Genomic DNA, 17,927 nt, shown 5'->3' on the forward strand with positions numbered 1-17,927 from the left:
AATAAAAGTAAATTATCAAATAAAACAAAATGTTTATATGTGAATACTCAGGAGATCCAATTATAAGGCTTTTTTACAATATACACTCAACCTGTAGTCTCTGTGGATTACATTGTAACAAGGCCCTCCATATGAACAACTCCCAGTAAATTACATACATTTTATTATACTGCAGTGTGACTATTTTAGCTTATTCAGTACTTCATAACTTAGGCAAATTTCTTTGTTGGCTAATGCTGTTGTTTCTACATTTATAATGGCACCAACTTACTTACACCAATATAGGCTTTCCTGATATCCTAGGATGTCTTAACACTTCTGACATTGTCTCTTTCGTCTCTTCCATTCTCTCTTCGTCACTGGAATCCACAACAAATATTACCCCATAAGACTCAGCATAGTAATTCTTCCAGATTCCCCGAATTCTTTTTCCACCTCCCAAGTCAAAGATGGTGACTTCAAACTTCCCTTGTCTAAGGTAAATTTTGGAAAATCCAACAGTAGGGGCTACATCTTCAGGACACTCTGTTTAAAATGATATAAAGAAATAATCTTTAGACTTCAAATTGATAACAATAAGTTATGTTAAATATGTTGAATTAACATTAATAAATGACATAGTGTTATTCATCATACTTCAGTAATAAATGGAATGTTTATTATTTGTTTATACAGTAAGCATTACATCTAAAGCATACTGGTCAGGTAGAAGAGTAGATACTGTATAATATCCAAATAGAATTTACACTCCATGCAAATAGGAATTTCTGTCTATTTGTTGTTTGTTTTTATTGATAAAACTCCAGCTCCTAGAAAAATGCCTACTATGTAACAGGCACTTGATAAGTAAGCATCTGTAGAATTAAGAAATGAAAGAACTCTTGCCTTCAAGGCTATTGACTCTCTGAATCACAAACAATAAAAATTTCATCCTCTCAACACCACAGTCATCTCCAGGGATCATTACTACTTTTGTGGAATCTTAAAGAAAAACTGAACATTTAGAGAATAGTTTAGGAGAACTAACAAATGGGAGAGAATATGAAGAGAATGCCTACTCTTTTTAACTAGCTGAATTAAAGCTAATTTCAATAAAGAGACTTTTGAGGGCAGCTTGTGAACATAAAGAGATTCTATTAGTTCTACAGGAGTATGTTTTGGATGTCTTATAAACTGTTAACTGAACTTTATTTTGGACTTCTGTGTATGACAAAAAGAAGGTTCAAGGTATGTATGATTACAATCAATTAGGAGCGTTAATGACAATAAGAGATTTAAAAGGTCGCTAGGTTCAAGAAGACTTGAATGTGGAGTTGGAACTAGGTAAGATCTAAACAAGTAAAAAAGCAATCTAAGTAAAGAAATGACAAAGGCAAGAAGTACACACATGCTGAACACTGTGGCTGGAGCAAACCCCTGATTGTGAATGGGGACTGAAGAGAGTTCTGAAGATAGAGAACTGGAACCGTGGGAGGTATTTCAGCAGATCAATAATATAATTAAATTGACTAAAGTAGTGCTTTATTAATATTCATCTTTGCAAAAGTCTCTATAATTGACTGGAAGTGAGAGTGACAGGCACTTTTCAGAGAGCATGAAAATAAAGAGAGGGATGGAAAAAGAGAACTCATGAAAGATTACCAGAACCTGGTGACTCGATGATTATAAAGAAGGGTTCAAACTTCATGTTTGTCTCTTCCATTCTCTCCTCCTCACTCGAATCCACAACAAACATCACTCCACTGGACTTTATTTACAGCCACACAGTCAATTTACATAAGACTTTTTAAATTTTAAAAATTAAAATTCAGTAAAATTTAAAATTGAGTTCCTCAGTTGTACTAACTACATTTCAAATGCTCAAAAGCCACACTTGGCTAGTGGCCTACCCTGTTGGACAAAATCAATATAGAACATTTCCATCATTGCAGAAAGTTATTTTGAACAACACTGCTTTATAGAGAGGATTTTATCATTCTCACACTTAGCAAAACATTTGCTATTACAAACATAAAAAATTTGAAAGGCATCTGCTGTTAGGCTCAGGGGTGACTGAGAAACAGACTTGCAGTGTACTCCTCACTTTAAGCAAGCATCTTAGTACAGTTTACACAGTTCCCTGGAAGGTGAACAGAGACAATACAGTCACTTTTTTTTTATAGGACCTTCCTTATCTGGAAGGAGAAAAACAAAAGTTATTAGCAATATAAGCATCCTGATTCCAAAAACAAGATTACACTAGACATTTAAATAAAAATGTGCAACTAGGTGGTTACCACAGGGGAGGGATTGGAGTGGGTAGGTGAAGAGTGTAAGAGGGTAAAGGGGGCACAAAAATTCTCAATCATAATTCAAGTAGTCACAGGGATGGTAGTACAGTATGGAGAATATAGTCAATGATTCTGTAACTTCCTCCTATGTTGACAGATAGTAACTGTAAGATTTAATAACATGGGCAACTGCTGAACCACTGTGTTGTATACTTAATGTCAATGTAAGATTGTCTATCAACTATATTTCAATTAAAAAAAAGTGGATCTAGTCCAGGACAAAATTGGTTTCCACTATTAAAACAGGCAACTGTCTTTGAGTATGATTTGAGAAGTACCCTCAGGAAACTATTAGTGAAAATAAATCAACTACACTGGAGCAGGGATAAGGGAACTGATATGTACAGAACTACTACTCAGTACAAGGACTTTGTTAGGCATTAGGATGTAAAGATGAATAAGATAGGGTTGCCATTCTCAAAGAATATAGAGTGCAATACAAAGAAGCAGAATACTAATGGGAATAACACAAGAACCTATACGTTCTGTGAAAGTCTGGAAAGAACTGTGTAAGAGTGTTATGGACTGCATGTTTGTGTCCCTCCAAATTCCTATATTGAAATTCTAACAGCAAAGTGATGGTATTTGGAAGTGGGATCTTTGGGGGGTAATTAGGTTTAGGTGAGGTTAAGAGGGTGGAACCCCTATGATAGGATTAGTGCTCTTAATGGGAAAAGGCCTGAGAGCTTGTTTCCATTCTCTCTTTCTGCCACCTGAGAAAACAGAAAGATGGCTGTCTGTAAACCTGGAAGAGGGCCTTCACCAAGAACCTGACCTTGCTTTTGCACCTTGATCTCATACTTCCAGCCCCTAGAATTGTGAGAAATAACTCTGTTGTTTGAACTACCCAGTCTATGGTAGTTTTAGTAGCCCAAATTAAAGAAGGCAGAGGGCATTCAAGAGGAAAAGGGTAAAGAGAAGGGAGGGATGAGAAGGCTTCGGAGATTAATGAAATGGGAGTGAAGTCTTCAAAACTACAAAATTAAAACAAAGAAAAAAGAACATTCTAGACTAGGAAGCAATGGAAACATGAATAAAATGATGGCAATACTCCAGGAAACCAATTCAGATTAAGTAATTTTTTCAAGGTTACATGGTAGGCAGAGCCAGGACTCAAATTCAAGTCTTTGTTTGTTCTGTTTCTTCTGATACATGAACACCCTCCCCTACTTCTCTATTCTGTCCCTTGGTTCCTACTCATGATACTATGTTTCAAGACTCAAAATTAAAATTTGAGGTTACACTCTTCCCTATAAATTCTTCTATTATCATTCCTTCCCACTTCCAGTATCACCTAAATCATCTATCATAATATTCTGTCTTCCTGCAGGTAGACACAGTGGCCTATACATACCCAGTATGTGGGACCTGTCTGTGTATCCTTAGAACTCAGTAAATTGTTCAATCCTACACTACCAGACTACTATGAGAGCTGAAGCTGCTGTCTTTACATCCTCCCTTCCTTTTGTCCTTCCAATATTTATTCATCCATCCATGTAATCATTTATTGAGACATCATACAAAAACCATGGGTACAAAGACATATGGTCCCCAAACCCAAGGATTTCAGTAAAGTATATGTGTTAAGAAAGTCTCTACAAAGTCTAAGATAAAATGAAAATACACAGTCTTATCTATTGAGCATCTAAGAACTGTGCAAGCTCCTAGATGTACAATTAATAAGATCCATTTCTGATCTTACAGAACTCTTACACAGAGGTAAAAAAGGGAAAGCATTTATATAAACAAATAACTAGAATAAAACAAAGATGTGTTAATATCCAACAATGCTAGGGACCAATTCACACAAAGAAGAATTTTCCCACCCAAAATAACAATAGTCTCTTAGGAACTATTAGAAAACATCACTGGACAGTCAGAGAATCCTGTTATTTTAGCTGAGCATATAGCTGTTTAGGATAAAGAAGATAATCATTGGTCTCTACAGCTAGGGGTGGCCAAAAAAGCAGGTGTTAGGCAGTATGCTAGTGGTGTACTGTTCAGTGTTGAACAGGCTTTGTGGAGGAGGACTCTGATACATAGCATTTGCCAATTTCCATGATGTAAATACTCCCATCATGGCTAACTTCAAACTACCAATGTGAGGTACCTGGACACAGAGTTGGGAAGAGATGTGCCTAATTAGTTCTTGCTAGCTAATAAGAGCCAGTAAGAGCAAGTAGAAGCCAGCCCAGAACACCTTTCGTTTTAGTCAATGATATGTGAACTGAAAAGTGATGTGGTGGCTTCTGGTTCCCGTACTCAAAGGAAAGGATACCCTCCACTTTCCCTCTTCCTTCCAGCCGAAATGCACACATAGTTGTGAGTAACCTTGAACCAGGTAAGCAAAGGAGAACACTAGCAATGAAAAAGCAGGTAAGAGAAGGAAGTTAATTCCCTAACACCATGGAACTCTTACACCAGCCCTGAACAACTTTTGCCTGTGCTGTTATGAGAGAGAAATAAACTTCTGCTTTGGTACACCACTGTTATTTCAGGTCTCTGTTAAAACAACTGAACCTATATCTAACTAAGGCAATCACTTGATGGCCATGAAGAAGAAAAATTCAAAGAATTGAAGTTCAAGGTAGGGAAAATACTCTTAGATTTGGAAGCTATACTAACATTATAGATGAAAGACATTGAAGGTTGCATTTAGACAATGGCAACACAGTCTTTAAACTCTGTCTTTAAAGATAAGTAGATATTCTCTCTAGTAAGACAAGTGAGAACAGCATAAACAAAAATACAGTCAGAGAAGAAGCAGTATCAAAAGAAACAATCAAAAGAGAGAGAAGACACATTAATAAGTTGAAGAGTAGAAGCCCTGTGGGAAATGTTCTAAGAAGACTGCTTACTATACCTAAAGCATGGCCTGAACTGAAATACCAAAACGAGTAAAACTGCCCATTGGGTATTTACAGTGTGGAGAGGTGGAGAAATACATAAACAAAAGAGCAATTAAGAAGTAATATAAGTAGATCTAAGTAAGAGCAGGCCAAAATAGAGTAAGTAAAAGTAACCCTTGAATAACACAGGTTTGGACTGGATGGATTTTTTTTTAATAAATATATCAGAATATTTTTAGAGATTTCCAACAATTCAAAAAAACATGGTCTTTTCTCTAGTCTTTTACTTACTGTAACAATAGTGTATATAATACATATAACATATAAAATATATGTTTATGTTATCAGTAAGACTTCCAGTCAAAAGTAGGCTAATAGTTACATTTTGGGGGAGTCAATAATTACACTCAGATTTGATATGCAGGGGGCCATACCCCTAACTCCCATGTTATTCAGGGTCCACTGTGGTCAATTCCACTGATGGTGGTGGTAATAGGTAAGAGCAGAAGTAGATCAGAAAAAGACTTCATGAAGGAGACTATGTGATAAATATACGACTTTATGTATTAGTAGATACTCTGTCTTTAAAGATAAGTAGATATTCTCTCTAGTAAGACAAGTGAGAATAGCATAAACAAAAAATACAAAGGCATGAAAAGGCTCAATTTGGAAAACTTAAAGTAGTTCTATATACCCGGAATCTTGAAAAAAGGAAAACGGTAAGAAATTAGTCACTTTAAGTATAAAAGTAAATAAAATCATATAAAAAAATTAAAGTGTGAATAAAACAATAAAATTAAAATTAAAAAGAATAAATAAATATGAGATGAAAAACAAAAACAGAGCCAGAGGGGGGCTCAAAGTTAAAGGCAGCTTTAACTTTTTGTTCATGATGTGACACCTGAAACATTTTCTAGACTCAAAAAGAAACTGATGGATAGAGGGAGATGGCATTCAGAAGAGAAAAGGTCTGATGGAATGAAGATGTTCCGAATACACTCAACCAATCAAATGGTCTGGTCTGATTAGCAGATTCTTTTGTTTTTACTCCCTTGAATGTGAAACTTTGAAGTAACAGAAGAAGGGAAGATGTTTAGATAAGTGGTCATGGCCTGCAGGCCAAATATGGCTCACCACCTGTTTTTAGATGGCCCTCAAGCTAAGAATGTTTTACATTTTTAAATGACAGCAAAAAAATAGAAAGAATAATATTTCATAATACATCAAATTTTGGTGTCCATAGTCTCACTGAAATATGGCCAGGCTCATTAGTGTACATATTGTCTATGGCTTCCTTCACACTAATGTGCCACATTTGTATGGTTGGGAAAATGACCCTAGGCCCTCAAAGCCTAAAATATTTGGCTCTTTGCAGAAGTTTGCCAAGCCCTGGTTTAGGTGAGGACACTGAGTGCTCTGTCAGAATTAACCTAGGAGATAACCTGAGGGATCCCAAAGACAGTAATACGTAATATACATCTAATGCTACATAGTAGAGTTTGGGGTAACAAAACCATTTTCTCAAATAGCAAGTTTTGCAAGGTGTTAATTTTCTTTCATAAACTTCCATAAATAAAAGCCCTGAGTATTTGGTGTGCATGATATCTTGCTGCAACATCTGTTTTCAGCAACAAATATATGTTAGGTTTTCTCCCAATTCTTACCCTTTAAGATGCCTGGCTGGTACTACATCTTCCGGGGATACAACAAACTCATTAACACAGTCACTTCTATATTGTAGTAAAAGGCATTAAATTAAGACTATGTAAATGCACCAAGTGACATGTAATATACATGACATAAAGCCCTTTCATGACACAGATGCCCTATCTTTAACATAACTATAAAACTTACATAACATACTGAAAAAAAAAATTAGGAGATGCAAAGAGAACTGTGATAGCTAACTGTACTTCTACCTCCCTTTCATTAAGCCTTGTGACTAAATTCCAGCCAACACAATATAAGGAGAAGAACTGTATTCTTAAAGGCAGGGCATGTCCCATTTTTTTATATTATCCTTCTTATTGGTTAGAAGACAGATGTGATCCCTCTTAGTTGATCAAGGACTTCAAGAAGCCTCACATCTCAGCATTTATTCAAATCTGAAACCAGATAATAGGCTGCTACTACTAAGCCAGAATCCATTTACCATTTAGCCACAAGTATACTAACAGAAAGTAACTGAATAGACAGTACCTGTACACAATGAATAAGTAATAAAAGTAATTTTAATAAATAATTCAGAATAATCAAATAATAGATATTTCCAGCTTACCTCCTTGGATTCCCTTTGCCGTTGCCGTTTTACCAGCATTATCAAGTCCCACCATCACAAGAGTCACCTTTCTTAAAATAATAAAAATTTAAAAACCACATTCTGAGTTAATTCAGTATTAGAGAAAAATAAAAGCAAATGTATTCATTCAAGCATCATTTAAAGAGCATCTATTATGTACAGACAATCTGCTTGGCAGGAGGGTACAATAATGAATAAAATTTCAAAAAGCAAAATTTATGAAAAATACCTTTAAAAATGTCATCTTTTTGTTCTCTTAGCAAAAAGAGGAAAAATATACAATAGATAACCCAAAGGCTAGAGAAGAAATAAAGAAAAGAAGGAAGTGAGAAAGGGAAGAGGGAGATGGATTCTAAGATGAGTTATCATGACAAAAGATTCCAGTTCTAGTTAACTGAATTCTAAAGATTATAACAAATCTGCTTTTTCTTACGAAATTACATAAAAATTATTGTTAGGTTCTAGACACTACAGGTGTCCTCAACTCTATTTTTACATATGCAGCCAAATACAAGTCTTAAATATAGTATTACAGTAACATGGTTATTAACTTAAGGGCTAACCTATTTTGAAAGCAGGTTCCTACAATTACAAATGTTTCTGATGACATAGTTAAGTTTTACAGAGTCAAAAAAAGTCCTGTTCAGTTTTATAACTGAAGAAACATAAATCCAGAGTCATAAGACATAAGACATTAAGGCACTTATAGTAAGAACCAGTAACTAATTCACCTAGCTCCTAAGGACTTCTTAAACCTGGGACAGGTATAAATGAACAAATCTACTGTACTTGTCCTGTTATGTTGGTGATTCAGTCTATACCACTAATGCTCATTTCTGCTCTAGGCTTAACTACTGGATAATGTAAGAGGTGAGCCCATCTATGAACTCCATGGATTTGGGAATGCAGAGAGAAAGCCACACTGTATATAATAGGGCTGCCATTTTAAAACCACACGGCGACACTCTTATGGGGTAGAATCAGGGTTTTTACCAAGTACAGTCATTTTTCATTTACAATCATCCCAAAAAGGATTAAAAAATAGAAACTAGATGGCAAGAAAAGATGTTCTTTCATCTCTCTAGGTCTGACTCTCCTGGATCTGGGGTTTTTTTTCTTCCAGATGTATATGGAAGGTCTATACAACAAAGAGAAAGGACAGAGGTGAGGGTATGAGGCAGTCCAGTTATGTGTCTCAAGCTGAGGAAAAACAAGCTCAGTATTGCAAAAACCAATTGGTCATTTATTCAACAGTTACTGACCATCTTCTGTACACCAGACACCCATGTTCTAGGCACTTGAGATACATTTGTTTACCAAAAATAACCACAACAACAATAAACAAACAAAAACAGATAAACTCTGCCTTTACCTAACGGAATTTGGCAGCAGGAGTCAAACAATAATAATAAATATAGGAAATAAGTAAAGTATAACATTAGTATGGCAGAAGGTGATGGAACCTTACAGAAAAAGAATAGAGTAGAGCAGGGTAAAGAGGAGCAGGAGTAGGGATGGGAGGTGGGTTGCAGTTTTATGTAGGGTGATCAGGCAGGCCTCACTGAGAAGGTAAAATCTGAGCAAGGTCTTGAAGGAGGGCGTTAGTCAAGCAAATATCTGGAGCAGGAGAGAACAGCTGGGTCAAAGGCGCTAAGGCGGGCACCAGCAGGAATGGTCCAGTCACAGTGAGAAACCAGTAAGGTAAAACACAGTGAGAAAAGGGCAGGGAAGAAGGACAGGGTTACAAACACATCAGAGCACAGATTACACAGGGCCTTAGGCATGGTGAGGACTTTGGCTTTGTAAGGTACAATTAATTTACTCTCCATTTACTTTCCTTTGTTATCCAGGAAACTTAGTCTTTTCTAAATCTTCAAAGACCCTACGCACCATGGGGAATAAAGAGAGAAGTACATCTATAGTCAGTGCAAGAATAAAGTAGTTGCAATCAGCAGCATCCCCAAACCCGAGCCCCAGTCAGCCAACCAGAATGCCAGAGATCCACAGCACATTGTGAATTTAAGGAACTGAGGTGGTATGTAAGGTCTAGGTACCTTGATCCATGTGGAAACTTTACCTGCATTATCAATGCTGAAAAACATGAGCTTATTTCTTGAAAAAGCTATGAGATATTTAGAGTAGAATAAAGAACATGACTTAAGATAACAAAACAATTTCCAAACAAAATACAGTAGATAACTACCCAAAAATGATGGATAATTTCAATAATATCTTAGATAATTCAAGTTACTAAATATCCCATGAATTAGACTAAAATAACATCAAAGATAATTCAACTGTTCTTTAACAATTTATAATTCATTTCAGGATATGCAGTACCTCAAACATCACCATGAACCAAAACAATTACTTTTGGGAAACAAATGCCCATCTTCTGCTTGTTTGTATCATTTATTCTATAAATATTGATTTACCTATGATACAATAGCAAACAAACATCCACAATCTCTAACCCTCATAATAAACCTTGGAGCCTAGCAAGAATACAGGCATTGGAGAGGTGAGTACCCGTAATGAGAGAAAGCACAGGCAGCCACAGGAAGAGACAGCAGGCAACTGTGCCGCCCCCAGGAGGAAGGAAGGCTGTACTACAAACCCACAGCAACTGGCTGAGCAGTTCCGAGGACATCACGGGAACTTTCCCATCTCTCATGAGCCAAAGTAAAAAATCTCAACCATAAGAGGCTGCCACTAATGTGTAGCTGCCCGGCACAGGCAGAGAAAACCAGGGCAAGGCGCAAAGGGGCAACATTCTCGCAGGAGACCACACCCGGTGCACCTGCCACTCCCAACAGGGCTCTGGGCTACCCTGATGGTGACCCCGCCCATGGCAGCATAGCAGATTAATCAGGATGCCGCGCCAGGTGTGCGGGTAATTGACACAGGCAGCGGAGAAGGGCAAGGAAACCAACAAGCAGGAAAGGGCTTTGTTCTCCCAGCTGACACACATGCTACCTGCCTACAGCTACCTCTATCGCCATGAAAAGGCAGAAGAATTTGGTCCAGAACAGAATCGCCCAGATAACCCCCAAGAAAGGGCATGGAGAGATAGATTTAACCAATCTTCCTGAAAAAGTATTCAAAATGAAGGTCATAACCATGCTGATGGACCTGCAGAGAAATATGCAAGAGTTAAAGGATAAAGTTGAGAGGGAGAATACAGAAATAAAACAATCTCTGGAAGGACTTAAGAGCAGACTGGATGAGGTGCAACAGGCAGTTAATGGAATAGAAATCAGAGAACAGGAACACAGAAAAGCTGAGGCAGAGAGAGATAAAAGGATCTCCAGGAATGAAAGAATATTAAGAGAATTGTGTGACCAATCTAAACAGAAGAATATTCACATTATAGGGGTAGCAGAAGAAGAAGAGAGAGAAAAAGGGATAGAAAGTGTCTTTGAAGAAATAATTGCTGAAAACTTCCCCAAACTGGGGGAGGAAATAGTCTCTCAGAACATGGAAGCCGACAGAACACCCAACAAAAGGGACCCAAGGAGGACAACACCAAGACACATAATAATTAAAATGGCAAAGATCTAATACAAGGACAGAGTATTAAAGGCAGCCAGAGAGAGAGAAAAAGGTCACCTACAAAGGAAAACCCATCAGGCTATCATCAGACTTCTCAACAGAAACCTTACAGGCCAGAAGAGAATGGCATGATATATTTAATACAATGAAACAGAAGTGCCTTGAACCAAGAATACTGTATTCAGCATGATTATCATTTAAATATGAAGGAGGGATTAAACAATACCCAGACAAGCAAAAGGTGAGGGAATTTGCTTCCCACAAACCACCTCTACAAGGTATTTAAGAGGGACTGTTCTAGACGGGAGCACTCCTAAGACTAAACAGATGTCACCAGAGAAAATAGAATCACAGCAAAGAGAGCAGACCAAGCAAATACTAACTAAAGACAAAATATAAAATCAAATACTCACAAAAGCAGTCAAAGGACATATAAAAGAGCACAGAATAAAACACCTAACATATAAAGAATGGAGGAGAAGGAATAAGAAGTGAGAGAAATAAAGAATCATCAGACTGTGTTTATAATAGCTTAATAAGAGAGCTAAGTTAGACAGTTAGATAGTAAAGAAGCTACCATTGAACCTTTGGTAACCATGAATCTAAAGCCTGCAATGGCAATAAGTACATATCTTACAATAATCACCCTAAATGTAAATGGACTGAATACACCAATCAAAAGACACAGAGTAATAGAATGGATAAAAAAGCAAGACCCATCTATATGCTGCTTACAAGATACTCACCTCAAACCCAAAGACATACACAGACTAAAAGTCAAGGGATGGAAAAAGATATTTCATACAAACAATAGAGAGAAAAGCAGGCATTACAGTACTTGTATCAGACAAAACAGACTTCAAAACAAAGAAAGTAGCAAGAGATAAAGAAGGACATTACATAATGATAAAGGGGTCAGTTCAACAAGAGGATATAACCATTATAAATATATATGCACCCAATACAGGAGCACCAACATGTGAAATAAATAGTAACAGAATTAAAGGAGGAAATAGAATGCAATGCATTCATTCTAGGAGACTTCAACACACTACTCACTCCAAGGGACAAATCCACCAGACAGAAAATAAGTAAGGACAGAGGCACTTAACAACACATCTGTTAAGAAAAGATGGACTTAACAGACATCTACAGAACTCTACACCCAAAAGCAGCAGGATACACACTATTCTCAAGTGCACATGGAACATTCTCCAAAATACACTACATACTTGGCCACAAAAGGAGCCTCAGTAAATTCAAAAAGACTGAAATTCTACCAAACAAATTCTAAGACAGAAAGGCATAAAACTAGAAATAAATTGTACAAAGAAAACAAAAAGGCTCACAAACACATGGAGGCTTAACAACATGCTCCTAAATAATCAATGGATCAACGACCAAATTAAAATAGAGATCAAGCAATAAACAGAGACAAATGACAACAACAGCACAAAGCCCCAACTTCTGTGGGATGCAGCGATGGCAGTTCTAAGAGGAAAGTATATAGCAACCTAGGCCTATTTAAAGAAGTAAAAACAATCCCAAATGAATAGTCTAAAGTGACAATTATTGAAACTGGAAAGAGAAGAACAAATGAGGTCCAAAGTCAGCAGGAGAAGGGACGTAATAAAGATCAGAGAAAAAATAAATAAAATTGAGGAGAATAAAACAACAGAAAAAAAATCAGTGAAACCCACAGCTGGTTCTTTGAGAAAATAAACAAAATAGATAAGCAGCTAGCCAGACTTATTAAGAGAAAAAGAGAAACTACACACATCAACAGAATGAGAAATGAGAAAGGAAAAATCAGGACAGACCCTACAGAAATACAAAAAATTATTAGAGACCACTATGAAAATCTACATGCTAACAAGCTGGAAAACCTAGAAGAAAATGGACAACTTCCTAGAAAAATAAAAACTTCCAAGAATGACCAACGAAGAAACAGAAAATCTAAATGGACCAATTATCAGCAAAGAAATTGAAACGGTAATCAAAAATACCCAAGAAAAAAATTCCTGGTCCAGATGGATTCACCGCTGAATTTTATCAGACATACAGACAAGACAAAATACCCATTTTTCTTAAAGTTTTCCAAAAAACAGAAGAGGAAGGAATATTTCCAAACTCATTCTATGAAGCCAGAATCACTCTAATACCAAAACCAGGTAAAGACCCCAGAAAATAAGAAAATTAGAGACCAATATCCCTGATGAACATACATGCAAAAATACTCAACAAAATAATAGCAAACCAAATTCAAAAATACATCAAGAGGATCATACACCACGATCAAGTGGGATTCATCTCAGGGATGCAAGGATGGTGCAACATTTGAAAATCCATCAACATCATTTACCACATCAACAAAAAGGACAAAAACCATATGATCATTTCCACTGAAGCTGAAAAAGCTTTGGAAAAAACACAACATCAATTCATGATAAAACCTCTCAACAAAATGGGTATAGAGGGCAAGTACCTCAACATAATAAAGGCCATATATGACAAACCCACAGCCAACATTATACTTGACAGTGAGAAGCTGAAAGTTTTTCCTCTAAGATCGGGAACAAGACAAGGATGCCCACTCTCCCCACTTTAACTCAACATAGTACTAGAGGTCCTAGCCACAGCAATCACACAACACAAAGAAATAAAAGGCATCCAGATTGGTAAGGAAGAAGTTAAACTGTCACTGTTTGCAGATGACATGATATTGTACATAAAAAACCCTAAAGAATCCACTCCAAAACTACTAGAACTAATATCTGAATTCAGCAAAGTTGCAGGATACAAAATTAATACACAGAAATCTGTTGCATTGCTATACACTAATGATAAACTGGAAGAAAGAGAAATCCAGAAAACAATTCCATTCTCAATTGTATCAAAAAGAATAAAATACATACAAATAAACCTAATCAAGGAAGTGAAAGACCTATACCCTGAAAACTATGGGACACTCTCAAGAGAAATTAAAGAGGACATTAATAAATGGAAATTCATCCCATGCTCTTGATTAGGAAGAATTAATATTGTCAAATGGCCACCCTGCCTAAAGCTATCGACAGATTCAATGCAATCCCCATCAAAATACCTACAACATTCTTCAATGAATTACAGAAAATAGTTCTAAAATTCATATGGAATGACAAAAGACCCTGAATAACCAAAGTAATCCTGAGAAGAATAAAGCAGGGGGAATTATGCTCCCTGACTTCAAGCTCTACTACAAAGCCACAGTAATCAAGACAATCTGGTACTGGCACAAGAACAGACCCATAGACCAGTGAAACAGAATAGAGAGCCCAGATATAAATGCAAGCATATATGGTCAATTAATATATGATAAAGGAGCCATTGATATACAATGGGGAAATGACAGCCTCTTCAATAGCTGGTGTTGGCAAAACTAGACAGCTACATGTTAAGAGAATGAAACTGGATTATTGTCTAACCCAATACACAAAAGTAAACTCGAAATGGATCAAAGACCTGAATGTAAGTCATGAAGCCATAAACTCTTAGAAAAAAATATAGGCAAAAATCTCTTGGACATAAACATGAGCAACTTCTTCATGAACATATCTCCCAGGGCAAGGGAAACAAAAGCAAAAATGAACAAGTGGGACTATATCAAACTAAAAAGCTTCTGTACAGCAAAGGATATCATCAGTAGAACAAAAAGACATCCTATAGTATGGGAGAATATATTCATGAATGACATATCTGATAAGGGGCTGACATCCAAATTATATAGAGATCACACACCTCAACAAAGAAAAAGCAAATAAGCCAGTTAAAAAATGGGCAGAGGAGCTGAACAGACACTTCTCCAAAGAAGAAATCCAGATGGCCAACAGGCACATGAAAAGATGCTCCACATAGCTAGTCATCAGAGAAATGCAAATTAAAACCACAATGAGGTATCACCGCACACCAGTTAGGATGGCCAACATAGAAAAAAATAGGAACAACAAATGCTGGAGAAAGGGGAACCCTCCTACACTGCTGGTGGAATGTAAACTAGTTCAACCATTGTGGAAAGCAGTATGGGGGTTCCTCAAAAATCTAAAAATAGAAATACCATTTGACCCAGGAATTCCACTCCTAGGAATTTACCCTAAGAATGCAGCAGCCCAGTTTGAAAAAGATATATGCACTCCTATGTTTATCACAGCACTATTTACAATAGCCAAGAAATGGAAGCAACCTAAGTATCCATCAGTAGATGAATGGATAAAGAAGAGGTGGTACATATACACAATGGAATATTATTCAGCCATAAGGAGAAAACAAACCCATTTGCAACAACATGGACGGAGCTAGAGGATATTATGCTCAGTGAAATAAGCCAGGCGGAGAAAGACAAGTACCAAATGATTTCACTCATCTATGGAGTATAAGAATAAAGCAAAAACTGAAGGAGCAAAACAGCAGCAGACTCATAGAACCCATGAATGGACTAACAGTTATGAAAGGGAAAGGGACTGGGGAGCATGGGTGGGAAGGGAGGGTTAAGGGGGAAAACGGGGCATTAGGATTAGCACACACACATAACGTAGCAGGGGGAGGGGACACGGGAAAGGCAGTATACCACAGAGAAGACAAATAATGATTCTATAGCATCTTACGGTGATAGACAGTGACTGTAATGGGGTATGTGGGGGGGACTTGATAATAGGGGGAGTCTAGTAACCATAATTTTGTTTAAGTAATTGTACATTAACGATATCAAAATTAAAATTTTAAAAAAATATACAACAGATAGTTTCCAATTCCATATACACACAAAATCCACAACTTAAAAAAAATTCGAATCCATTTATATTACAACAATGAGATTACTGAGAACTTAAATGCAACTGGACTAAACAGGCTACTTTTCTCTCTCTCTCCCTCCGGGGAAAAGTTAACCTGCACGCTAAAGCATCCCCAGAGGCCTGGAGAAACTGGTCCAAGCACAGAGGCAGAAGAGGCGGAGCGCAGCCCTCCCTCCCTCTCCTTCCCCCGGGACCGCGTCGGGCGGCGGACTCCAGCCTACCTGACCGGCTCCCGCCACCGCTTGAACCAGCTGCAGCAGTTGTCCATCAGACTGAACATCCCAAGCCGCTCCCCCCGCCGCCTCCCATCCGAGCCCAGAGGGATGGACACCGACTGCCTCGGGCAGAGCCCGGGAGCCGCCTCTGCTCCGAAGCGCCCCGCAGCAGTAATGGCCCTGGGAAAAGGCCGGCAGGACGCTGAAGGCGGTCAGCCAGAGCACCAAGCCCAGTAACCGTGCCCACCCACGAGCGCACAAGGCGCTCCCCGCCCAGGCTGAGCTGTGCGAAATACACAGTCACACACACACACAAGGCAGGTTAGCCGGGCCCCGCCAGAGAAAACCCGGCGCCGACGTGCTGACGTTCCTCTCACGCGCGGAAGGCCCGCCCCAAGCACCGCCCATGCACTGTCCCAATCACCGTTACAAGACCCGCGGCGGAGGCCTGTGAGTGGCTGGAGGGGCCCGGCTCATCCCCACCCGAAAGGTGGAAGGATGAAAGGGGCGTGGTTTAGAGGAGGAGGCGGGGCTGCGGAGGAGGTATTTCTCGTAACTAGGCAACGGAGAGCGTCCAGACGTCTGTTGAGGAACAATTAGGCAAGGCTTTTTTTTCAGTATACCTAGGGTGCTGCGTCTCATCTGTCTCCAACTCTAACTGAGACCCAGAAGTCTCAAGTCTAGCGCGTGTTTTGTTTTGTTTTCTAAAGCGGGGGTGGGGATCCTTTGGGATCCCCGCAGACTGGTTGCACAACTACAGAAACAATACACTGGAGCAATTATTGTAAGTTAAGGACAAGGAAAAAATTCATTTGCTAACTGTCCAGTAATTCAGAAGAGAGTGGTATTTTAATAATGTTTAATCAGTTTAATGTTTATCCCTGCTTGTTACTTAAAAGTGATATAGGATTGTGTATTTATTATGTGAGGGGTTATGATTACAAAAAAAACATGTTCTTTGTAGAAAACGTGAAAAATAGTGAAAAACGATGAAGAAAAAATCTCATACGCACTACCCAAAGAAAACCATTGTAAACGTTTTGATGTATGTTCTTTTCAGGATTTTTAGTTACAGGAATTGCTAGCTGTTTGGTTTCTTCAAGATGGAGATCATGATATACTGGTGGTTGTTTGATATATTTTGTTTTATTTAAAGAAATATGTAATATCTGCATTTCTTTTTATATTATTTGAAAAGAAATAATAAGTACATTCCTTATAGGGAAAAAATGCATGCACAATATGTAGGGACCTGTGTCTCCATTCAGTATCAACATAAATACATATTTTCAAATCCTAGTAAAAGGAGAAAGGGCCCTGAGAAGCCCAGTGTATACAGGGAAAAATAATGGTTTGGGACTAAGACAGATCTAGTTTTAAAATCTCTGTCCTTTACTACTCATGTAACCTTAATTCAGACTCCTATAGATCTCTTACAGCTTCCTGTCTCTATAGCCAGGTACCCCATCTGTAAAATGGAATGAAAATACCTACTTTGCAGGTTTGCTAACATAATAAATGAGAGAAATAAACCTCAAGTGTGATTTCTAACAGATAATAGATAGCAGATCATGAAGTTGGTGTCACCTGTCCCATAAACATTTATGGCAGATATCCTCCTACTTCTTTCTTCAAATTGTTAGGGATCTTATTCACTGTTCTCATTGTTGACTTCGTAACTTCAGTTTTCTTTCCAGTTTCTTTCCACTTGCTCAAGGCTATATGACCTCTACTGGTTTTGTTAGTTGGACCTGACCTTCCTCCTCAGTGCAAGATGCTGCCTCTGCTGGACTGTCCTGTCTAGACACTGTAATACCTCTGTTTTATAGTAATAAAGAAGAAATTTAGATGAT

General features: G+C 37.9%; 1 protein-coding gene across 5 annotated transcripts in view; it reads right to left on the reverse strand.

The window, feature by feature from the left end:
• Positions 1 to 16,771, reverse strand: part of ARL13B (ARF like GTPase 13B) — a 76,784-nt gene extending 60,013 nt beyond the window's left edge. For 2 of the 5 annotated variants that reach the window (XM_073231798.1, XM_073231797.1), the window contains exons 1-3: positions 16,081 to 16,770; positions 7,458 to 7,528; positions 276 to 525 (exon numbers count right to left, since the gene is read on the reverse strand). In XM_073231798.1, the coding sequence (XP_073087899.1) occupies positions 276 to 525; positions 7,458 to 7,528; positions 16,081 to 16,139 (380 nt within the window). In that variant the 5' untranslated portion in view covers positions 16,140 to 16,770. Of the gene's footprint in view, positions 1 to 275; positions 526 to 7,457; positions 7,529 to 16,080 lie in introns of all 5 variants that reach the window. The other 3 variants (XM_037001673.2, XM_037001672.2, XM_073231796.1) reach the window with 2 other exon arrangements.
• Between the last annotated feature and the right edge of the window lie 1,156 nt (positions 16,772 to 17,927).

Source organism: Manis javanica, chromosome 3 (assembly GCF_040802235.1).
Source record: "Manis javanica isolate MJ-LG chromosome 3, MJ_LKY, whole genome shotgun sequence".
Taxonomy (NCBI): domain Eukaryota; kingdom Metazoa; phylum Chordata; class Mammalia; order Pholidota; family Manidae; genus Manis; species Manis javanica.